The 24,317-nt window shown below is 54.8% G+C and overlaps 1 protein-coding gene across 5 annotated transcripts in view; it reads left to right on the top strand.

Moving 5' to 3' along the window:
• The first annotated feature begins 5,605 nt into the window (after positions 1-5,605).
• Positions 5,606-24,317, top strand: part of TNRC18 (trinucleotide repeat containing 18) — a 56,115-nt gene continuing 37,403 nt past the window's right edge. For all 5 annotated transcript variants that reach the window (XM_074552871.1, XM_074552874.1, XM_074552875.1 and 2 more), the window contains exons 1-3: positions 5,606-5,868; positions 7,199-7,603; positions 23,905-24,030. In XM_074552871.1, coding sequence (XP_074408972.1) covers positions 7,402-7,603; positions 23,905-24,030 — 328 coding nt within the window. In that variant the 5' untranslated portion in view covers positions 5,606-5,868; positions 7,199-7,401. The remainder of the gene's footprint in view (positions 5,869-7,198; positions 7,604-23,904; positions 24,031-24,317) is intronic.

Below are 24,317 nucleotides of genomic sequence, written 5' to 3' on the forward strand. Positions count from 1 at the left end.
TGCCATGGAAGGGATCAGGTCAATGAACCCCCAAAAGCAGCAGGGAAGGGACCCCAGCAATTGCCAATTACCAATTAAAAACCCAATTACCCCAGTAATTGGTGGATGGGAGCAGGGAAGCAGTGCTGGCAGCCCTTTCCCCAGCCCTGCCTGTTGATTTACTCACAGAGAGCTATTCCCATCCCTGTGACACTCAGCACGTGCTTTTGCTGGCAGCTGCGGGCTGGATTCAGCCTCAGGGACCCAGTTCCTCGAGGGCAGGCTCCTGCTTGCTGCCTCGGGGTATTTTTGGGAACAAGTCTTGCATCCCATCTTCTCTCCCACTGCGAGTCGAGGGCAGGTGTGTCGAGCTCCTTGCAACGGGCGCAGCGACTCGCAGGACGGCAAAGGAAAAAACCTGGCCCCAGGAAACCCTCCAAAAGGCCCCAAAGTGCAAGATAACCACCAGTGGGACAGGATTTATCCACCACAGCTCGTCCTGGCAGCAGGCACGTGCAGGAGGGCACGACCGAGGGCTTTGCAACGTGCGACACGGAAACTCAGATGCTGCTCCAATAAAGCTGTGCAGGTTTGGTTTTAATGGCAATTAACAGCTGCTAAAAGGTGAAGGATCTATTCTGCTAACACCCGGCGCTTCTCATGCCTTTCATGAAGGGATTTGAAAATACATTCGTGAGTGTTAATTTTAAGCCACCCTAATGTACCCCGGGGAGGTGGATGGGTTTACCCTGCTTTCAGGCAGGGGAAGCTGAAGCAGGCCAGGGCACAGCGTGGGGATGAGCATTCAGTGCTGGCAGAGGTGGTGAAATCCGTGTCTGGCTCTGGAACAGGGATGGGAGCAAGCCCGGGACCAGTTTTCACCAGCACTTCCCCAGTCTTTTATTTTGTGGGGAAGATTAACTTGGTGCAAAACCAAAGGCACTCACGAGTTTAACCTTCAGCAGGACCCTCATGCTGGAGGGGGCACGTAGGAAATCATCTTTCCCTGGGAGATGCTGCAAATCTGGATTTTCCAGTTCCTGGAGGGCTCTGCTTGTTTAAATTAGAAGCAGATAGGAGAGGTGAATTTTAAGAAGGACAGAGCAAAGGCACACAAGTATGCAGTTAACTTCTAAACTTCTTTCTCTGGCTCTCCCGCTGAGTAAATGCTTTAGGAGCTTCAAACCACAGCTTTTAATATCTCCTTAACATGCCCCGCGATTCCTTCCCCCCTGTCAAAACAGCGAGAGCAGCTGTGAATATTTTCCATTTTAGAATGTTTTGTATGCATACGAAAGTACCTGCAGCTCCAGCGGACTGGGCTAGGCAGAAATGCTGGAGCCAAGGGTATCTATTTTATATCAAACCTTAAAAATAGCACATGCTCCTGCCTCTGTCTTGCTCGTGTCCTGCATCCAGGAGGGTATTTTTGATTTAACTGACAGATCAAGGGAAAAAATCCCCAATTTACTCAGTTGGTGCAGAAGGTCTCGTCATTCCGAGCTCAGCTCACCTGGATGGAGGGTTGTTTTAAACTCCCAAATGCAGAATCTTAAATAGATGGGTGTTGTATGGGGACTGCAGTTTTGGGGAGGTTTGCCATGCACGTTTCTCCACTAAACCACATTTTTTCCTCTGAAAGGTGTAACTGCCGTTTCCGTGCCTTACAACCAATTTAGCAGCTGATCCGTAGCCAAAAAATGCAGGCAGTAATTACAGCTTTGGGGCTGGTGCTCTTCTCAAAGCTCTCTATGGGTTGTGAATGTCAGCCCTCCTCCCTGCCTATTTTTTCCCCCTGATCTTGGATGAAAAAAACTTGTTATTGGGTAAAAGGAAAAAAAAAATAAATCCAGCCTGATGCATCCAAGAGCCAGTCTAGCTGTGAAAAAAGCCCAGTACAGGATCTTGGTAGAGGTTGTGGAAAGCAAAGGGCACCCAGCATGGGGCAGGTCCTGGCCCTGGGGGTCCCAGCTCAGGATTTGAGGTGGAAGTGAGTGCACAGGTGGCAGGGCAGGAAAACAGGGTGGGATTGTGCATAAATACCCACCCTCCTGTGCCAGGCAAGGCAAAAAGTCAGTATTTGGATTGTATTTGGACTCAAAACCAGCCTGGTTTGGGACATGTTTGGCTGTACAAACCCCAGAGCTGCTGTGAATTGGGGGGAGGGCACCAACCCCATCCCTGTGCACCCCCTGGCCCCTCTCCCTCGTTCCCTGCTCTGGCTGGGATGGTGAGGATGCTCAGCCCCTGGTGGGGGTCATTGCTTGGGCTCCCCCTCCACGCAAAGCCCGCTGCCAGGCTGAGCACAGGGGTTGTAATCAGCCAGGATTTATGGAGAAAACCGAAATCCTGAGCTGTTCTGGTCATTAATCAGGAATTCTTTGCTCAGTTCCCAAACCGTTTCCCTGGGGATCTCCTCACTGGGACCCCCCCCAATTCACAGCCCCCTCCCCAGGGGTGGCAGCTCCTTCACTGCAGTCACAGGGGCTGGGGTGGGGAGGGACCCCAGGCTCTGGAATTATCCAAGCCCCCCCATGGATAAATAAATCGCCATGGATGCATCGGAATAAACCCCAGCAGGGCCCCCCTCGCCTTCAAATCCCACCTCTGTCCCTTTATTTGGGGGGGATGGGACCTTGCTGTCAGACTCGGTTCTGCTTTTAAGATGGGGGGGAAGGAATGAAATGAGGGCAAAGCTTTGCCGACGCGTTGGGATCGTCGCCGTCCACGTTTTAATGTGATTTATGCCTGGATTTCTAAATCCAGCCACTGACTGCACGCTTTAAATATAGCTCCAAAAGCACCCTGAAAACGTGTAGTAAGCACGTTAGGAACAGCGGGCGGAAAGGATGCACAGCACCCCCCCGGCTCAGGATGGGGAACACACAGAGGGGGATTTGTGGGGGGGAAAAAGGGGATTTTAGGGGTCCCAGCAGATGGGGATGGGGGTCCAGCAGGGCCTGTGGGTACAGAATCGAGAGCTGGGTTGGCAGCGAAGGGATGAGTGACCCCCACCTCCCCCACCTTGGCAGCCCCCCAAAACGGGGGCGATGCGTTGGGGGTGGGGGGTTCTGTTTGCTTTGCCTCCCACATGTCCAGAGAGCCTCCCCCAGCCCCAAATTCCGCCCCCCTGTCCTACCTGCATCCCGGGAGGGGGGGCAGTGCCCGGTGTGGGGCTGGGGGCTGCGAGCCCCGCACCGCTCCGCCGCCTCCTGCCCCGGGCACCGGGAATGCCGCGCTCGTCCGGGGACGGCAGAGAAGGCGAGGATGGAAAAAAAAAAAAAGAAGAAGAAAAACAAAACAAACCCAACCAGGAAGGAACGCCAAAACAAAACAAAATGGAGAATAAATAGGTGGGGGCGGGGGCGGGAAGGGAAAATTAAAAGAAATTTAAGGAAAAAGCGCAAGGGGAGAGACGGAGGGAGCGGAGCCGGGCGCGCAGGGCGGGAGGGGGGTGCCCCCTCCCCGGGGGGGGGGGGCGGGGGGCGGCCCGGGGGCGGGCGGCACCGTGGGAACCTGCCGGGAGCCCGGGGCACCGGGATCGGGACGGGAATGGGAATGGGAATGGGGATGGGAATTGGGGGCACAACGCGGTGCGGCTGCTCGCGGGACATCCCACCCCCCCACCTTCCCCGCCCCGATGTTATTTTTAATAAAAATCGGTATTTTTTGCAGAAAGCGCTGTTTGCGGCAAAGCTTTGGCGCGGGGCGAAATGCGGGAGCGGCCGCCGCCCCCCCCAAAAATTGCGCGGGGTACTCGCAGCCCTCCCCCCCCCCCCATTGCGGTGCTGCAGGGGTGGGGAGATTATTGGGGGAAATAATAGGGGAAAAAAAACAAGGATGGCTGGGATTTCATGTGGAAAACGCTGGGAAAACAGGCGCGCCCGCAGCACCGCGCCGGAGAGGGAGAAATAATAATAACAACAATAATAATAACAATAACAATAATAATTAGAAAAACGCGTATGTTAGATCGGAAGGGAGCTTTTTTTTTCCTTTTTATTTTTTGTTTTCCGAGGGTGTTTCGTAGCAGCGATGCCCCAGCCAGGAGCTGCTGTACAAGATGGCTCCCGGCCGGGGGAAGGGGAGGAGGAGGAGGAGGAGGAAGGGCTGGAGTTGCAGGGGGGGGGTGCTGTCCCCCCCCGCCCCGCCCGAGCCTGCTTTTTCTATTTTTTATTAGCATTTCCCTGATTTATGACATGCCAACCCCCCGGCCCGGGGACAGCGGCGGGGAGGTCCGGGCGTGAAGGCATTAAACATTTATAAAATATGCTTTTAAAGCCACATAAAAGCGATCAAACCATTAATATTTTTTTTTTTACCCCTCACCCCCAATTCCCCCGGTTTTTTTTTTTTGGTTTACTAAAGAAGACTGGGAAAAGAAGCGCCCTTCCCTTGGAGGATGCGGGGTTTGAGCCCTCGCCTCTGACGCAGTTTTGCTCTTAAATATAAATAAAAACATATATATTATTGTTGTTTATTATTATTATTTTCGCGTTAAACCAGGGCCTTGAGCAGCGTGAGAGCTTTTCGACGAACTCGATTTTGCTTGGAATGTTTAAAAATAAGCAGATTTTTGGGGCAGTTTCTCCTCTTTTCTGGCCGATGTCCCGATGGGAGCCTCGAAACTCCTATCGGGGAGGCTGGGGGGGGGGACCCTTTATTATTGTTACTTTTAATTTATACCGGATTAAATTAGATTCTTTTTCCCTCCTCCCCTTTTTCGTTATAAAAGCCGATTCTTGTTTAATTAAGTAAAGAAGCAGGGAAGGAGGGGGGGGGTTTGGCAGCGATGGGGTGTCCCCCCCCACTTCTCCCCGAGGAATGCTCTGTGCTGCGCAAAGGGAAAAACACATTAAAAATGGGGGGGGGGGGGGGAGAAAAATAAATTGAAAATAGAAAGGAAAAGAAAAAAGGAAAGAAAAGTAAAAGTTGGTGTGGTAGTGCTGGGGGGGCCGCCCCGCTCACAACCCGGAGGGGGGGAGTGTGTGTGTGTGTGTCTCCTCCCCCAGCGTCCCTTTTCACCCTATTTTTGAATTTTTGGGAAGGCGGGGCCCGCAGGGAGGGCAGGGGACCCTCCCCCGCTCCCCCCCGGCCCTGAAAGGCCGCTTTGTCCGCGACGGGGCCGTGGGAGAGGGCCCGGCGGCACTTCCCCCTCAGGCCTGCCCGGGCGGGAAGAAGGATTTCAGGCGCACAGATAATGGAGGGGTCGCGGGGCGCTCCCCCCTCACGGCCCCGCTCGGCGCGGGGCGCCCGCGGCCGCTCCCCGCCAACCGCCCGCCCGCTCCGGGGGCAGCCTGGAAACAGCAGCGGGAGCGCCGGGGGCGGGGCGAGCGGGGGGCCTGGAAACTGCCGCCTGTTTACCCGCCGCTGAGTGACAGCCCGGCCGGCCAATGGGAAGGCGCAGGGAGGCCGCGGGCCCGCCCCCGCCGCGCGGAGAACAATGCGTGTTTCATAGCCCCGCCGCCGTCGTTTTTCCCTCCCCCATTCCCCCGTTTTTTCCCTCCCTCCCTCCCGCCCCGCGCTCGCGCTCCCCTTTTTTTTTTTAATAATTTTTTTTTCCTCCCTAATTTTTTTTTGTATTCCTCTCTCTCTCTTTTTTTTTTTTCTTTTTTTTTTTTTTTTCCCTCCTCTTCCCTTAAGCGCCGCCGAGCCGCGCGCGCGGGGCCGGCCCGGGAAGGGGGGGGTGTGGAGGCGATGCTGCAGCTCGGCGGGGCCCCGCCGCTCCATGGCGCGGCCGCCACCGCGTCGCTCCCGCGCTGCTGCCCCTGAGGAGCGGAGCGGAGCAGCGGAGGAGCCGGGCGGCGGGCAGGGCGGCGAGCCGGCACCCCCCGCCCCAGCCCCGCACCGCCGCCATGCCCCGCGACCAGGCGGCCTGACCGCGCCGAGGTAGGACCCGCACCCGGATCCGCACCCCGACCCCGGGGCGGCGGTCCCGTCTCCCTCCACCCCCCCCGAACCCCCCTCTTCCGCCACATCCCTCCCGCTTTTTGCCCCTTTTTAGCCGTTTTCCCCTTTATTGATGACTTTCCAGCCGGGGTCCGGCCGCTCCCGCAGCCCCCGGGGTGAGGCTCGCCCCGAGCAGCCACGCAGGCAGGGTTTAATTAATTTCAAAATCCACTCGAAAATAAATTTTTAAAAGCTCCAACAAAGCAAAGCAATGAGATTTTTGGGGGTATAATTTTAGCATTTCTCCCCTCTTTCTTTCTTTTACTTATTTGTTTTGGGTGTTTTTTTTTGGTTTTTTTTTTAACCATCCCTCCCCGGCGCTGGAGCAGCCGCCCGGGAGCCGGGACGGGCGGCGGGGCCGGAGCGGCGGCTCCCAGGGCTCCGGTAGCGCTTGGAGAGGGTTTGGAGGGGAGAACCTCCACTTTATCCCCTCAGTGTTTATTACTTCTCGCTATCCCGGTGCAAAATACGGTGGCGAGTGGAGCCTTTCATCAGGCTGCGAGTACAAATATAGATAGTTTTATATATATGGTTGGGTTGGAGTTTTTTTGGTTTTTTTTTTTTTTTTTTTCGCTGTGCCGGGAAATGATAATACGGGTTTTGTTTTCCCGAGTGAAAGCGGCGCTGCGAAAAGGAAAAATAAAAAAGCCCAGCCCAAACAACAAGCCCAGTCGGTGGTTTGGAGCCGTGGGAATGAGCTCCAAAAGAAGCGAGAAACGGGGCTGCCGGAGAGATGCCGCCGCCGGAGCCCGCGGCGGGAGAGAAATAAAGAAAAGGGGGGAAAAATAAAAAAAATTGAAGAACTGGAAAAAAAAAAAAAGGAGGAAAAAGAAAGAAATAGAAGAAATATTTGAGTGGGTTTGGGTTTTTTTTTTTTTGTGTGGTTGTTATTCTGGGATTTGTGTGTTTGCTTTCCGGGGCGAAGTGCGGTGCCGCGTCCCCGCTGCTCGGTCCCGCCGGAGCCGGGCTGCGGGCGGGCGCGGCCGGGGCTGCGGCCGTGACAAATGTAACTCTTGGGAAAAAAGTTTAAATGCTTTAAATACTATTTTTAAATACTTAGCGTGGTTTTTTTTTTTTTGTCCCTGCCTTTTGCCACAAGTTTTCCTTAGATTTTTTTATTTTTTCCTCCCCGCTTCTTCCCCGTTCTCTACCCTCCACTCCGGGATGGTGCGGGTGGGTTTGGGGGGGTATTTTTGGGGGTGGCTGTGAGCAGGGGGGTATCGGGCCGTGTCGTCTCACCGCACCTCCCCCTTCTTTTTCTCCTTTGCAGGCAGCGCCGAGACCGCCGCGCCGGGGCTGGCTCCCTGCACCGCGCCATGGGACGCTTGGACGCCTTATTTTTGAAAACCATCTGATTTTTTGGGGGAGGAGGAGGAGGAGAAGAAGGGGGGGGTGGGGGGCGGGGGGGGGGGGCGGGAAGGCGGTGGCGGGCATCGACAGCGATCCGGGAGACTCCGTGAAGCCGGCGAGTGGATGATGGATGGCCGAGATTTCGGGCCCCCCCGCTCGGTGCACGGCCCCCCTCCGCTGCTCTCCGGGCTGGCCATGGAGAGCCACCGCCTGGGAGCCACCGGCCGCCTGGCCCCCGCCGCCGGGCCCATGGCTGCCGGGCTCCCCGCCGCCCTCCAGCCCGGAAAATTCCTCGCATCGGGCATCAGCCTGCACTCCCACCCGGGTAAGGCTCCGCGGAACCCCCGCGCCTTCCCTGCCTTCCCTCCGCGGCGAACCCGGGATCGGGATTTAACCCCCCCCCCCACCCTCCCCTCCACCAAAAAAATATAAATATCGTCGTGATAATTATATATATTGATGCGCTTGCAGCTTTTTTGCGTGTTTTGCCCAAGTGTTTTCTGCTTCGCGTGGTTTTGATTTGGCGAAAAAAAAAATATGGGAATGGGGAAGAAGTGCGAAAACAAATAGGGTGATGGTGGAGAAATAAGGGAATGGAGGAAAAAATAGAGGAATACGGGGGAAAAATCGCGCCTATCCGATAGAAGTCCCCCCTTCCAGCGTACGGTTTTGTTGGCACCGAGGAAAATCCCCGCCGCGGCGGCTGCGGAATAAATCCGGGGAATAAATCCGATTTTCGGGAAAGCTGGGAGAGGCGCAGATCGGGTTGCGGAGGGACTGGGCTGCGGTGCCCGGTGCTGCGCTTCCCGGACAGCCGAAAAACCATCCCTGGGCTGGGAAAAAGGGGTAAAATGGTGCTTTTTTGGTGATTTCTTGCCCGGTGCAGCCCGAGCCCCGCTGATGTTCCGCTGCCTCCGGGCAGCCCTGCCGGCACCGCTGGTTTTGATTTTTTTTTAATTTTTCTTTCTTTTTTTTGTTTTTTCTTCTCCGCAATTCTTATTTTATAAACCCGCTAACAAAGCTTCCGTGCCATGTACAGTGACTGCTCCCTCCTTGAATTTTTCCCCCTTCTCGACGCATTTCATCCTCGGGCAGCCCCACGGCTGCATATCCATTAAAAAAAAAAAAAAATAGAAGAGTAGACCCTGAAATATACACAGTTTATTTTTTCCCCCCACAGTCAGTTTCTTATTTATTTGTTCAAATTACTTTTGTTTTTTGGAGGCTTTTGATTTTTTTTCCCCTTTTCCGAGCTCCCTTTCCCAGCGGATCGCAGAGTCCGGCACTGCTGGGAGGAGGACGCTGCCGCACTCTCCTGCCCACGGTCCTGTAGGAGGACACAAGGGATTTCTGACCGTTTGATTTCCCTCCCTGGCTCTATTTTAATTTTTTTTTTCCGCTTTCTTTCCCCTGGGCGTGGAGAGGTGACTCGGAGTTTACTTTAGGCGTTGGGAGGGTGACAGGTTTTGCAATAATAAACCTGCTTTTCTCCCAGCCGCCCGGGATGAATGACTTTGAAATTTGCAAACCTGATTGCCAACATCTGCAGAGAAGGAAGCAGCCTGAATCGAGGGAAAAAGATTTATTAGTTTTAGACTAGGTGGCAGTGCCAATTTCCCAGGTGCTAAGAGGAGAGGTGTAAAGCGAATGGGGCTATGAAGCCAAGCACATGGGCAAACACCTTATTTTTTCCGTACCTTTTGTCTTTTTTTTTCCCTCCTTTTTTTTTTTTTTTTTTTTTTCCCCTTGGTTATTTTTCCCCCCTCTCCTTCACGTCCTACTGCAGCAGAATAGGATCTTTGCAAAAATTTATCTGGACAATCTCAAGCCAAACCGAGATTGGATTCTTGGTATTTTTTAAATGATTCTTATTTTTTATTGGGTAATTTTTTTTCTTTTCTTTTTTTTTTAAGTTTTACTTCTCCTCCCAAAGTTTCCTATTCTGAAATCCAGGCAGGTCAGGAGGGAGGCACAGAGCTCTGGTCTCTCCAAGCCGACCAAGCTCCGTGATGCGGTCTGGGAGTTTTTTATCACACTGGCAGAAATCCTCAGAAACCCTCCTCACATAGGGAGTGGGGTGTATGATACCTCCAATTCTTTCTTACAGCGTTCTTATTTTATTTTTAAAATTATTTTTATTTCTCTTTTTCTGGGAATTGTTTGAAATCCCCTGACCCTGCACCTCATCGGTGCCCGGTCTCCCCGTCCGCTCCCCAGCACGATCCTCGCAAAGCTGGGCTTTGTCACGGCAATCCCCAGTCAGGCTAAACTCCATTAAAAAGATCTGTACAATTAACAGCTGAAACTCCCATTAAACCACAGCAGCGGGATAGGCAGGGATATTTTTGTTGTTGTTGTTGTTTTTTTACGGCTTTAACAATATCGCCTGAAATGATGATTGCTTCCTGCTACCGAGGGGCCCTTTGTAGGTTTGCGTTCGCGGTGCTGTTGGTGTGTGGTTTTGGTGCTTTTTTTTTGTTGTTGTTGTTGCTGTGTTTTTTTGGGGGTTTGTTTTGTTTTTAGGAGGGGTGGAACGCAAAGGCTTGTGCAAGGGGTTAAGAAAAGTGGGCAGGAGGCGAAGCCTTTAAATAGAGCCAGTTCAAACCGATCCTTAAATACCGCCGAGCTGAAGAAAGAGACTCTTGAATCCGTCCCAGCGTCCTCCGAAAATAAATACGCCCCTGTAAAAATAGCACGATTGGCCATATTTGAGAATCCAGTTATGGCCGGCACCGACTCCTTGTTTTTCCCGTACCTTCTGCTCGTTCCCGCAGCCGGGCTCTGCCCCAGCGCCGAAGCGCGGCCGCCTGGGCTGTGTCCAGCGACCCCCGGACCCTCGGCTCCTCTCGGGGGGACTCCTGCTCCATGGTGGGGATTTCTTCTCCCTGCGGGCGGGGGGGACACAGGGACAGAAGCCCCTTTGTTGGAAGCGCAAGGAGGGAGGAGTGAGCTGGAGGCCGAGGCGGGAGCTGAGCCGGGGATGCCGTTCCCTGTCCCCCCGGTGCTCTTGGGCATCGCCATCTCCCCGTCTCTGAGGAGGGCAGGGGTGCTCCCCCGAAGGGCTTTGTGGAGGGATAGCAGAGGAAAGGGACTGTTTGCAAAGGAATTTCATGCCTGGAGCTTGCTGGAAGGCTTAAAAAAAAAGGCTGCAATTGATGGAATGAGGCAGCCGAGTCCATTAAAACAAGGGCTCGCTCTGCTCTGCAGCAGCTCAAAATATGGAGGTTTATCGTTTTGCTCCTTCCCTATGCCGCTGTCTGTGGGTCCGGGTCTCGGCTCCATCCCGGAGGAGCGTGTTGTTCTTGGCAGGCTCTGTGTTTTGGGGAAGGTGGAAAATGCTCCCTCGGACGCGATTGCGAAGGGCTGCTCTGGGACCGCGTCCCTGCCGGGCAACAGTGGGGCTGTGTGTGAGCAAGGATCACCCATAGCCAAAAAAACCTCTCAGAGTTTAAAATAATATTAATAGTAATTAATAAAAATGTGCTTTTTGCTCTGTGCTGAGGTATCCTTTCTTGGGTGAGGGGGCTGCAGGAAGAGATCCATGTTTGTATAAAAGGATGCTCAGCCTCTTCCATTAAGATTCGCTTCAGAAACGCTCTTTAGGGCTCAGGAAAAGGGACACACCACTATGGGCAGGGCTGACTGAATCCAGCTCCAAAGCGGTGGCTGGACGGAAAGCGGGCAGACAGAGGGGAGAGATTTTGGTTTCCCTGCTTTCCTACTTCACATTAGCAAGTGCATTCAAATGCAGGGATTTAAGGCAGATTGGAGACTGTCCTTGCTTCCAAGCCTGCTGTGCCCGGGGAGAAGTTTTCCAGACAGCTGGGCCAGGTAAGAGAATAGGAAAAGAAATAAAAATACCCTTCCAGCCCCCAGGACAGCGCTGCTGTGCCAGCAAAATCCCGCTGTAGCCATCCTTATAATGGCAAAATGGTGCTTCTGCTGAGCCCGCAGATTTTGTAGGAGGCCTTGCTGTCGGCAATGCCAGTGGAAGCACAATTCACTCATCATGCTGCATCCATGCTAAACTTGCTTTGCTGATAGAGAGACTGGGATAGCGTGGATTGGGCACTGGAGTGATCCTTGCCCTGCTTCTCCGTGTTTCTCTGAGCACGATGGCTCCCAGACCCGCAGTGGGATTTTGCCTCTGGTTTGGCACAGCTCTTTTTGGTCCCGTTTTGATGCTGCAAGGAGAAATACCATCGGTGTTTAATGGCCCTTGAAATCGTGGTTCCCCCTCCCTGCCTGCCCAAGGGGTGGTGCAGGAGGCTCCTTGGGGCAGGGGCTCGGTGTAACACCCGGAGGAATGCGGCCAGCCCGGGGACCTGCCTGCGAGGATGCCTCCCCTCCCTTGGGGCCCTGGTGAAACGAGATGCTTTTTGAGACGTGTTTTCAGGCAGGGCAGGGAGTGTGCCTGTCCCGGTGGGGCTCGGGGAGGTGGTGCTGGGCAGTGATGTTGTGCTGGGTCCCATCGCACTCCGCTCTTCACAGCCGGCATCCCCGGGGGTGGAGGAAGTGCCCGGCCATGGAGTGATGTCCCTGCAGCTCCCTCGGGCTGGCGGCCAACTTGGAGGCTGTGACCAAGGCAGGAGCAGTGGCTGGGCTGAAATGGTGGTGGATTTGTGCATTTTTGGGAGTCTTCCCACCCCGAGCTTCTGTTTTTCTCTGATTTCCCAGTGATTTTTCCCAAGGTTTTGGTGGGCTGTGGGGCTGCATTTCCATCCTTCAGGAGCAGTGGCAAGGACTGTCCAGCGTGTGCTGCATGCTCTGTTGAAGTGCCCATCCCAAGCAGTTGTAGCTGGTAGGGATGTTGGGCTTGGAATGTGGACAAGAGCCCAAGGGCCAATGTGGTGATGTAAACTTGCTCAGAGCAAGGTCCTGCCGGATCCTCTGCAGGGTGAGGATTTCCAACACCTTCCCAGGTGAATGGGCAGGAGTCTGTCCCTGCCTCTGGTAACACAAGGCTGGTAAAGGTGTCATTTATTGGTGTGGTTTCTAGCAGCCTTTCTCCCAGTTGGAGCAAGCCTTGCAGAGTACAGAGCCTTTGCCAGTACAGAGTCTCCTTGGTAGGGTTGGAAAACCACGGGTCCCATCCCTGACTGATGGTGTGCCAGAGAAAATCTGATCTGGAGGAAGAGCCGGCACTAGAAATCCTAGCCGGGGGTGGCATGGGGCACTGGGCAGGTCCCCGGTGTTGGGGACAAGCTCCTGTTCTTTCCCAGCAGAACAGCTGTTGGAGAAATGGAAATCGCTGGGAATTAATCTCGCTGCAGACGCGGTTAGCAGAGCCGGGCTTTCGTAAGGGAAATTTTAGATCTCCTTCCTAGGATAACCCAGAGTAAAGCTGAAATTAGTTTATAATTATATAGTAAATAACCCCCCATCTCGTCATTTCACCATCTTGTGATGAATATGGAAATGAACATTGTTAATGGGAATTAACGTCATGATGGCAGCCGTCCAGGTGAGCGCCTTGCGGTTCGGCCGCGGCTGCGACCGGCGCGAGGGTGTCGGATCACCTCCCCGAGCCGGGGTTAGCGCCCGACGAGTCCAAACAAGGCCCCGTGTGTTTTCACCGTGCGCTAAACTGGTCCAGTTAAAGCTCCAGGCAGGAGGTGGTGCAGGGAATCGGGGCCAGGCTGGCATGTGCTGACACGAAAGCTGCCGTGCCGGGACGAGGAGATGTTGGTCTGGGTTAGGTAACGCGATCCAGCATTGCCTGCTCGAGGTGCCGAGGACAAGGGAGGGCTTTGTTCAGCCTCGCTGCTGAAACGGAGAGCACGCTGCGCCCTGAACAACCTGAAAATGCAGGCAGGATGCAGGAGCTAAGCTCTGAGCTCGCTGCCCGTTGGAGCCGGGGCGAGGGAGCAGGGCTGCGTCCAGCTGCGCAGCCTCTCGCTCGCTTTTCCAGCTGGGGATGCTCTTTGAAAACCAAACTTTGGGAGGGGACTGCTCTGGTGTGGCTGCCTCACCCTCCCCACCAGGATTTGGTGGTTTCCTTCTCCCCATATATCCTCCCATCCCCGCGTTTCAGGCTGGCTTCGCTCCGGGATGCCACAGCTGGATGTCTGCAGGCATCACCACTCACCCACCGACCATCCCTCTCTGCTGTTTATTTGCTTTGCTTATTGTTCCCTTCTCTTCAGCTCTTCAACACCAGAGGGACGGCGACCACCCAGCCCCTTTAGCTTGGTCCCCACGGTGGGCGCTGGCTGGGGACGCGTGGCAGGAGCCCCTGGTGCAGCAGTGACAGTTGGGCTCGCTCCCCACGCCGCCAGGATCAGCTGCTGGGTGCACAATATGCTCCCGTTTTCCTCTCCAGCTGTTGCTGCTGACGGTTATGGGAAGCGAAAGGTAGTTGAGAGTTTGGCAGCGCTAAATCAGGGAAGTGATGGGCAGAAAGGAGGGGCTGAGAGGGGGGGTTCAGTGTGTCTGAGGCTGGGTTTTGTTTAAATCCAGCCAGATTGAAATAGTGGCAAAAGGATTGAAGTGACCTTGGGAATAAATTTTATTGCCGGCGTAGCAGTGGCCAAAGAGCCATTTTGAGGGAGCTGGATGCAGGCAGGCAAGCCAAACATGGTGGGCTTGGAGCAAGGGAAGGAGCAATATTCAGGAGGGATTATGTCTTTTTAGAGGAATAACAGAAATTTTAAGCCACTCAGCTCTGTGTTTCTGGAGCTGTATCCCCGGCAACTTCTGCAAAGGTTGCTCCTGCTTCTGCCTCCATCCATCTTATCTTGACGCATCCCTGCCAGTAAAGAGCTCTTTTTACGTTTGGTAGTCGGATGTATTGCCCCTAATTCCCTTCATGCCCCCATCCCTTCTCAGCAGAATTCCCTGTGACTTGAATATGCTTTTAACACATTTTTAATTGCTTTTAATTAAAAAAATATTTAAAATATTAACGACAGTGGTCGTTGTGCTGGGGAGGAAGGGTTTTGGAGGGATTGGGCTGTGTGCTGCTGTGGATGAGGCAGCTCCCGTGTTATCGGCAGGCGCTGTGTGTCATCCCGGTGTTTGTGTCCTGCTCTGCTGGGCGTGGGGACATCCCACACGCCGTGTCACACACAAGCCAAGCAGGCAGGGCTCCAGCGAGGAGAGATCCCGGCGGGCGGGTGAGTGAGGAAGGTGCAGGCGCCTTGGCGGCTGCCGTGGAGCCCGGCTCCGCTCGGATGGGCAGGGCGCGCCGTGCCAGGCTCCCGGAGTGTGCCGGGGCTTCCCTCTGCAATCCCGGCGCTGCAGCAGGGCTTTCTCCCTAATGAGATTAGTGGCACAAAGCAGTAATTCTTCTGCTACTTTTAATGGATGTTCGGGGTTTGTGTGGGATCGGAAATTCCTACTTTCATCAGATGAGCCCTCTCTGTGACTATTTTGTGGACACATCTTCCTTTCCTCGGCTTCAGGGCTGGCATTCATATTGGCACAAGTGTTTCAGGCTTTCACCTCCTGTCCTCTGGACATAGTGGATTTTATCTATGTCCTGCTTTGAATCTCGCCATCATCCCAAGCTGCTTCCATCTTGTGGAGGACACAAAAGCTTGGTGGCCTTCCTTGGACACACTAAATGCAGCTGGGAGGAGGCAGAAGTGCAAAAGTCACTCTTGAACCATTTTTGCAGGTACTCCTTGGTCTCCCTAGTTGCACATACATGTGTGTGTACATACATTTATAGTGCACCCATGGAGTGCCTCACCTGATGGAGGGCTGGCCATCCCTGCCTGGTGTCATCAGGGCCAGCTTGGCAATTTGTCAAGAGCCCAAGGGCTTCACTTCAATTTGAATACAGATTTGCATAATCCATCAAGAATTAAACCACACTGCCATAATATTTGCCCAAGCATTTATCTCCCATTATCAGCAGTGGGGAGGTGTGGAGTCCTGGGCATTTGCTGGCCACAGATACACCTTTGCTTCATGGTTCAGTGTTTTTTTGGTGCAGAAAAGGTGGCATGGCCCAATGTTCAAGAAAGTGTGGGAAGGGCAGGAGCATCTGGAAGGAAAAAATCTGAGTGTGGGGTCAAGAGGAGAGACTTGGCTGAGATTTTGAGCCTGGTTTCTTAAGGAAAAGATTGTTATGAGATTGTGATCTGTGTGTGGATCCCTTTCTTCCACCCCCAAATACCTGCAGCCTATCACTGAATTTTTCTCAGGGTGGTTTCAGTCCCTGCAGATGCTGTTTAAGTAAGTCCTGGGCTTTGGGAGAGGGATGCGTTCACTCCTGTGGCACACAGAGCAGCACATGCTGATCTGGGAGCATCCAGCTTCACCTTGCATTTACTGTGTCCTGGCTATCCTGTATCCAAGGGGAATCATGATGCCAGAGCTGACGAATTCGTTTGGGTCATCGGCAATGTCCTTGCTGCAGCCTGGGCTGTTTCTTGGAGCTGATCCCCTCTTGCTCTTGCCCCCAGTGTTGGGCTCAGTGACTGCTGAGCACACAGGCAGTGGGGCCGTGCCTCAGTTGTCCCTTGCAGTGCCAAGCACCCCAAGAGGTGCCGAGCCGCAGCAGCCACTTTGCAGACGGGAGGGTTTAAAATAAGCAGCGGCGGAGGCTGCGTCTCCCGGGCTTTGAGTCATCCCCGCTCGTGCTGACTGCGCCTGGCAGGAGCCTGGGAGGCAAAACAAACCCACATCCAGCTGCCACTTCCCTGCCAGATGTTCGTGGTGGGGTGGCTGGTTGGGTTTCGGTGCTGGATGCACCGGTGGAGCAGATGGAGCTGCTGTGGGGAGATGCCACCTCTCTGGTGGCTGTGGTGAAACCCTGGTGGAACTGGTGGCCTGGGGCAGCCCCCAGCTTGGGGAGGACCATGGGGAGGAAGGGGTGAGTGGGCAGCACTGGTCTGGCACTGTGCAGGCCTGGGTTTGCAGGACGAGGGGTGTTGAGGCTCCTTCCAGCGCTCCTGACCTTGGGTGTGGTGGGACCGTTCTGGCTGTGAGCTGTCGCTGTGCTGGACAGGAGGACAGGCAGGGAGGAACCCAGGGGTGATCCTGCAGTGAGCCCCCTCTCACCACCCCACACAGAGGTAAGGCAGCCAGGGCAGTGGGTGGCCATGGCCAGCGATGGGGAGCAGAGGAGAGGAGCAGGCAGGCGGCATTTACCTTTCCATGGGCACCTGGTGTGTGTCCAGGGCTGGTGCTGCCCATCACACAGCAGAGTTTAATTTCTCAATGGGAGGGCAGGGAGATGATGCTGCACAGTCCCATTTAACCTGCTAGTGACCTGATCTTAAGTCATTGTGGCTGAAAATAGACCGTGTTCCCTCCAGGGCACGGCTAATGGTGCTGGGAAAGCTGGGATCTCTCTTTGAAGGCTGATTTAATTGCTGCTGGCAGGCACTCGGTGCAGGTGATGTGGGGACCAGCACTGGTGCCATCCCACAATAACCTCCCCCACCGAGCTCCTGAAGCTCTCCTGGCTCTGGCAGGGAAGGTAACGAGCTCTTTTCTAATGAAGGCACGGACAGTGTGTGGGTGCTGCCTGGTGAAATATGCGGGCAGGGCTTGGGAGGGGGGGGGCTCACTTGTTTGTATCATCTTCTGCACTGAGTTTGGGTGATTTAAAAAAAAAATAAGATTTTAAAAATGGAGTGGGTTAAGTTTCTGTGCTTAGGAAGGAGGGGGAGCACCTGTACTAAAAGTGTGCATCCAGTGCCAGGAGCAGAGTCAGCCTTAGGGCCCCTGTGCTGGACACCAGTGGGTAAAGAATCTTCAACATGATGAAGGATGAACCAGAGCAAAGGCATTTTCATGCTGTCCTAGAAAATCAGAAGAAAGGCGAGGCTGCAATCTAGCAGCCAGGTTCTGCATTCCTGAGGATTCTGCTAATCAGTTTGAGAGTTAAAATTATTATTTTTTCAATTTCCATGCAGCATTTTAGTAAATGTGCTGCTGAAGACTCCATGGTGTCACTCCTTGCTGTTTAAGATCTGTGTGGCTGTGTAGTGAAAGCCGGTAGGTTTTGGAGGACCCCTGTTGGGTAGTCAGGTTTAATTATGCCAGTGGAAAAGGAGAGACATCTGACGTGGTGGGGGATTTCAGGCTGGGGGCATGTGGGAGAGGCTTCTGCTGTAGCAGCTGGCAGTGACCCAGGATTGTTGACACTGGTTTGGGTGTCAGGATTAGCGTGGGACCAGATCGCTGCTTCCCAGACCCCGTGTTTCAGGCTGAGTGGACAGGCTGCACATCATGCCAAGAATCCCACTGGGATGGTTTCCATCTTGACCACCTTCAAGGAAAGGCCACCTTCACTTTGCCAGAGTGATTCGTGTCCCCACCTGGGTGGCTTCTTGCTGTCCCCATGGAGATGCTGCTAATGGGGAGCTGGTGGGTGACCTTTTTGGGGATCTTCAGAGTGTCCTTTTGGTGTCCTTTCCCTGAGGCATTGTCATACCTTGGATTGCCTTTAGTTGGTTGCATGGTGGAAACTGTCTCCAGGACATTGGGGCAGAACCAGTCCCTTGAGCCACTTCCCATTTTCTCCTCCTCTGCCATCTCCAGGCTGTTGTGGCTGTTCCAGCTCCTGGGTGAGGAGGTGAGCGGCAGAGCTCAGCCTGATGTTATTTATTTCCATGGAAGCAGGGAATCCTCTCCTGCCCTGTGCTGACACCCTGCCCTTCAGTGTCCTGTGGCTGTGGGGGGCTGGTGATTCACCACGAGGGTGAAAATCATGGCATGGCATGGGCACGGGGGGAATGGCTGCGGGAGGGGTGGTTGGAAAGCTGGCGCGGGCGCGCAGCGTTCCTGTGCTGACGCAGCTGCGAGTGATAGTAAATATTGAGCAAGAGCCACTTAAAAATAAAGCAGCCTGGACACAGATTCCCACGTGGAATAAAATAAAATTAAAAGAAACAATAGAGAGAGCTGTGCTGAGCTGGAGGGAGAATTCGCCTTGGCTTTTAAGGTAGTGATTTTTGCAGCTGAAGGAAAGCGGCGCGGCGCTGTTCAAGCCAGCAGAGTCTGGGAGTGCAGACCCCCCACTGGAGGATGCTGTCTCCGAGCACACCAGGGCCCTTAGAAGATTAAATGGGGAGTTAAATTGCCCTGGCTGTTCTGGATCCCGGGGATGGGATCGAAGGCTTTCAGGGGATGCAGAGAATTGAGGCTGTAAATTAGGGCTTTGAAGCTACTGCCAGTCCCGTGGCATGGGGTGTAAATATGGCTTTTGGGGTGGTTTTTGGCGCGGAGAGTGGTGGGTTGTGAGAGCAGCTTGTGGCTGCTGGGGACAGGGATAGGGACCAGCCACTGCTGGAGTTCAGGCACATCTGATCCTTGAGCTTTGGTTTCAGCCCGGCATGTTCGGGGGCTCGTATCGCTGGTGTCTCGTGCATGGCACGGAGTCAAAGCGGCTCCGGTGCCTCGGGTGTCACTGGAGCTGCCCTGGCAGGCAGGGGAGGAGGTGGCAAAGATTTACACTGTCAGCACTCCGCCTCGCAGCTGTTTGCAGCCATAAATGTGTGCATGAGGAATAGCTGAGGCTGTGCCTCACCGAGCTGCACGGGGCAGAGATGGGGAGGTGTGTGCTGCTGCAGGGGGAGCCCGGAAAGTCTTCCCTGGGAATCTGCTGCTTCTGCAGGGAGAGGATAAGGGATGCACTGATGGTGGTAAGCACAGGCAGCTGTGTGGTGTCTGTCCTGCTGGTGGTGGGAAGGAATTCAGTGTGCTTGGACCTTCCCTGCTTCCCTCCCTAAGCGTTTATCCAGCTGTTTGTGGCGTGGCCTGTTGTCCCAGTTGGCTGCCTGTGAGGCTCTGCGGGCCGGACTGGGGAAGAGGTGATTGTGTTCCTGGCCAAGGGCGGCTGCAGCTCCTGCTCTGTGCTGTGCCCAGCAGCCCGCTGAGAACTGGCTGCAGCCGGGCTGCAAATCTCCTCTGAGTGCCTAGAGTTCAAAACATCCTATGGAAATAAACCCAAACCATCACCGCTGTGTTTCCCAGCCCTGCTGGGTGCATATTGGAGAGTCCAAGGGGGTCAGGCTTTAGCCCCTTGCAGAGCACTGCGTGGTGCCAGCCTGAGTCCTGGCAATGTGCTCATCCATCATGGCCCAGGGAGCATGGGGAGAGATGCTGGCGGTTGGAAATATTTCATAAGTGGCAGAAATGTATAACGGGCAGATGGGGCTGATGGGGGAGAATTACTTCACTTCTCCCGGGGTGCTGGAGGCTACTGGTCTTCCGGTGCCAGGGCTGTGGCTTCTCAGACAAGGATGGCTTGTGCCCAGGGCTCAGCTTCAGGGTGTTCTTTGCAGCCAGCAGTGCACGTGGCCACCTGTTCTCCCACACCAGCCAACAGGATTGTCCAGCTGTGCTGGACTTGATTAAAGGTCTTTTCCACCTGGAAAGCTGTCCCGAGGCATGAGCAAAGGCTTTGTGGATGCTGCTTCTCTCTGGTGTGCTCTTGGTTAGTTGGAAACATGGAACCAGACTGTGAGAGTGAATTCCCCATTGAGTGGTGTCTCTGTGTTGCTCCCACTTGCTGCTCTTCACCCTTCATGGGTGTCCAAGTGAGCTGTCCCCTCTGTAGCATGTTGGCAGCATGGGGATGCTGAAGGTGCCTACAGCTGAGGAGGGGTGGAGAAGCTTTCCAGTGCTGGCACACACCTGTGTCACCTCAGGCGTGTAGCCTGGCTCATTGGCCGCAGCTATATCCATGGAGGAGATACGTTCAGTTCCAGCATGTTACTTCCAGCATGCCCTCTTCCTCTCTGGCTCTTTCACAACCCAGGCTTGACTGACTTGTCCAGCTGGGACCGAATTTTAGGCTTGAAGTGTGAGGGCCCAAGTTGGAGAAAGCCCCACAGGTTTAAAACTCTTGGTGACCAGTAGCAGCCCCTTCTGCTGCAGGAGTGGTCGCCCAGCTCTGCCTGGAGGTGCTTTCTATCAGCTCCCTCCTCACAGGGACCTTTGGCAGCCCCGAGCGGGCTGAGCACGTGGGGTCTGTTTCCCTCCCACTTCCCCCAGCGTGACCTCCGGCCTCCAGACGTTTGGTGTGCGGTTTGTGCGGTCGCTGCTATCTCATCTCCCCATCGGTCACATCTCCTCTCGGTGGTGACTCACCCGAGGCCGTACCTCTTCCCCCGAACCCGTGCCGCCGTTTCGGAGAGCTGAGCAAAGATGAAGAAGATGTTTGCAAGTGGGCTGACACATCTGCGCCCGCCAAGTTCCTCTAATAACAGCCCTTAGTGATTTATGTCTCAATTGTGCAAAACAGATATGTTTTATAATCTTGGAGCTGGAAGGGAGGAGGACAGGTGTGCTCTGCAGCAACTGGAGCATCACAGGGGTTGCGTTTTGGCTGCTGGCTATAGGGATAAAGTGGATTGAGGGACCATCTCTGTGCCCTGAACCCTTCTACCCCCAGAGCTGGGCTGATTTGGATCGTGTATGTCCCTGCTGGCATGACATAAGTTTTAGTGGTGCCTTTCCCAGGCGGTCAGAGGCCGAGCTAATGGGCACAGGCGTGTGTTTGGCGTGGTGTAACTTGGCAGGGAAGGGGGGGCACAGCCAGTCTGGGCTTGGCAGTGCTGCCAGCTCGCACCTCCCTGCCTGTGCTGTGGTGCCAGACCGCCTCTGGGCAAGCACTCGGCTGGAGGAGCGTGGCTCAGCCTGCCGAGACCTGTCGCCGTGTCCCTGGGCGAAGCGGATCTTGTGCTGCTTCAGCAAACACTCTGGCCCCAGGCAGATGGAGATGGTTGCGGTTTCCCCTTTTCCCCTCCCTTTCTCCTGGCAGATGCCCATGGTTGGGGTGAGCTGTGCGTTGCTCACTGCGGTAGAATTTCTCCCCTTGGCATTGCTTTCTGGCACAGAGATCCAAGGAGGCAGCGTCTCACCCGCGGCCGCCTCCTGCGAGTGCAGCTCCGCGGCACATGGAGGAGCAGCTTCACCTCCAGGCCCTGCCCAGGGCACTGGGGCAGCAGGTTCTGGGCTCCGTGTGAGTCGTACGCCAGCAGCCTGTCAGCGTGGCTGCTGGAGGGCTCTGCAGGGGAAGGGATGTTCTGGCGGTGCCTCGAGGTTGGATTTGCATTGGGTTCATCCCCAGGAAAGCTGTGGTTCGGATTTCTCCTCCCTACTCCAGCTCTGGTTCCTGGCAGGGAAGAAGCCAGGTAAATACAGCCTGTGCAGCTTCTTCAGGCACTTTGCAAGGGGAAAAGCAGTGTTGCTGGTAGACCCGAGGCTGGAGTTTGAGTGGTTCTCTGGTTTTGCTGCTGGTCAGCTGCATGGTGCCCCGAGTCATTGCACCTGCCTGTGCCTCAATTTCTCCACCTGCAGAGCTTTGGAATGTGCTTTGAGCTCCTGTGCTGGGCTTACGCCTCTCCAAGGAGCAGTGCTGCTGTTGTGGGCTTCTGGAAGTTACTGGGAAGAGCTGCCAGGTGTGAGGTGGCTTTGGCAATTGGCTGGTGGCATCAGCTCAGTTCTGCTGCTGTTTCCCTGCTGACATGGCGACACGTCCCTCTGAACCCTCTGTCCATCTGAACCTGTCCCCAGCTTGGACACTTTGCATTCCTCCTCCTTCCTCTGCAGCCCTGAGCTGAGGCTGGGTCACTGTAGCAGGATTGATGATGCTGACTGGGGAGGAAGCCCCAGAACGTTTGGGGCTGGGACTGAGCCTGGGCAGGATATGATGCTGAAAGCAGGGAGATGCCCTCATAGGACCAGGGATGTAACTGGTACCAAAATGCCTCTTTGAGTATCAGTAACTTAATCTCTGTGCAGGTGTCCCTGTGCCTGATGGCAGTGCTGGAGTGTGTCCCTTCCCTGGAGCCCTGCATGTGGCTTCCTGTCCTTGCAGCACATGCAAGTGGGGACATGCCATGGGCATCTGTGCACAGTGGTGTCTGCAGCATGGGATGTGTCTCACTGTGTGTTCCCCGTGCTGGTGTTTCCTCCTGCTGGAGCAGCTGGGATTGATGCCTGGCTGGGAGAAGGGGCTCACGTGGGGATGTCTGTGGCCAGAGCCTCCGGGCTGCTATGGCATGGGGTGCTCCAGGGGCTTTGCCATGCTGCAGCCATGTGCTCTGCCAGATGGGACTGGTGTTCCCTTGGAAATGTGTCGCTCTTGCTCCAGTTGCTGGCTCGTTGCCAGCCCAGCCCTGCTGGAGCAGTGACAGTGTCACTGCCGAGGCATACATGGCATGGAATGGAGCTGCTCACAGCTAAGCTAAGCTGGGTTCTACCCACCTCTCTCCAGCTCTGGAATAAGAAAAGGTGTTTGGAAATCTTCATTGTGGACGTTTTGGGGTTACCAAGGAGAGGCCTGAACATTGCGTGCCCGCTTAGCGCCTTTGCAGCGCTGTGCTCAGGGTTAACAGCAGGTTTTACCTGCTGGGAAAACGGGCTCTGTGTCGAAGAGCAGGGGCCCAGCAGCTCCCCTGGTCCTGCTGCTGCAGGGCTGGCGTGTTGGGTGCCGCCGCTGGGATCTGTCGGGTGATGGCCGCGGGCCAGGAGCTGCGCGGAGCACCGCGGCGGTGAGGCACATATGCCGGCATGCAAACATGTACGCCAAAGAGATCCTGGCTGTCTAAATAATGTGAAATATTGACTAGCTCTCGCAGATGGTGCTCCACGTGCAGCTTCAGGGACTGAACTTCTCCGTCTCCCCTTGGGTTTTGGTGTGATGTTGTTTGGAGGCTGTTGGATGCTGGACTCTTGACAGACTTGTTGCTTTCAGTTGGATCATGGAATCTGGGGGAAGTTGGTTGCTAATGCGGGCTGAGGGGAGGGGAGGTTGCAGAGGGCTTGACTGGCTCCTTCAGATTCTCCTGATGGCTTTAAGTCAGTTTTTAAATTATGGCATGGACTGGATGCTGATTCTGGGGAGGGCTGGGTTTGTAGTGTTGCGCGGGTGTCGTTTGGTGGCAGTGTTGGAGAGGAATTGCTGCCTGTAGCCAATAGTGTGTGTTATTACCACTATTATGGTGATTGTATTCACTGAGGAAATGCTGATGAGGACAATTTGCATGAGGGTGTTGCTGGGGACCCAGTGTCCAGGACATCCAGACCACTGACAGCAGCATCATGAGGATATTTTGCTTTCATATCAGCTCCTGGATGGTTGTCACACTTTCTCTGTTTTGCCTTCCTCTGGGATAAGATGCTGAAGTCTGGATATGTGAAACTGCTTTTTGCGAGCTGCTCTGGAGGATGCTCTCATGTTTTCCTAAAACCTGAACCCAGTACTGGGCACCTGCAGAGGGAGTGAGCTGTGTTGGCAAAGCTGTGCTGGCAAGAGGGTCTTATCATGGCTCTGGAAGCACGCTGGGGAGTGCCCTCACCCACAGGTCTCTGTACTTGTGATGAAACCACTTATCAGCCAGGTGGTTTGGTCACGGAGCCCTCAGGTGTCAGGCTCTGCTCAGGAAGCATCATGCTCGTTTTGCTGCAGAGTTGGAGCCCTGGGTTGAGCTGGGGGACCTGCAGTGGGGGGTCAGTACCTGAAGGGGGTCCCCGAGCTGGGGTCCCTGCCCTGGGCTGTGTGTGCTGTGTGTCACCGCCTGTGTCCCCGCCGCCACCGCCGCTCCTGGCGTGCGAGGGACCGACAGCCACAACAGTCTGTGCTCCTGCGGGGCTCGTTCCAAGGCAGCGTGCTGCTCGGGATAAAACATGTTTCCCTCTTCTGTTTCCCGTTTTCTGCAGGCTTTTCCCATCTGCCTAACGGTCTCTACCCATCGTACATTCCCCTGAGCCACCTCGAACCTCCCAGTGCCGGCAGTCCGCTCCTGGCCCAGCTGGGACAGCACAGCCTCTTTGAGTCACAGAAAGGTGAGTCTGGGACCCTGTGTGCCCTTCCCATCAGTCACCCCTGGGTGCTTACCCTGCCACTTGGGCTTGTTTTGCTGCTGGAGCTGCTGAATGCTGGAGTGTTGGGGGTGAAGAGCAGGAACCGCCTTGGGTGGTCAGCCAGGGATGTTTCCTGGGCTGAGCGGTACCAAGGTTTTGGATGTGGAAGCCTCCTTGAAGCCCCAGTATCCACGAGACAGGGCTGTCTTACATCCCAAGTGGAGGAACCTGCTTGGTCCACTTTGCCCTGGGCATTTTTGTTTAAGTCA

The sequence above is a fragment of the Zonotrichia albicollis genome, chromosome 16, assembly GCF_047830755.1.
Source record: "Zonotrichia albicollis isolate bZonAlb1 chromosome 16, bZonAlb1.hap1, whole genome shotgun sequence".
Lineage (NCBI taxonomy): Eukaryota > Metazoa > Chordata > Aves > Passeriformes > Passerellidae > Zonotrichia > Zonotrichia albicollis.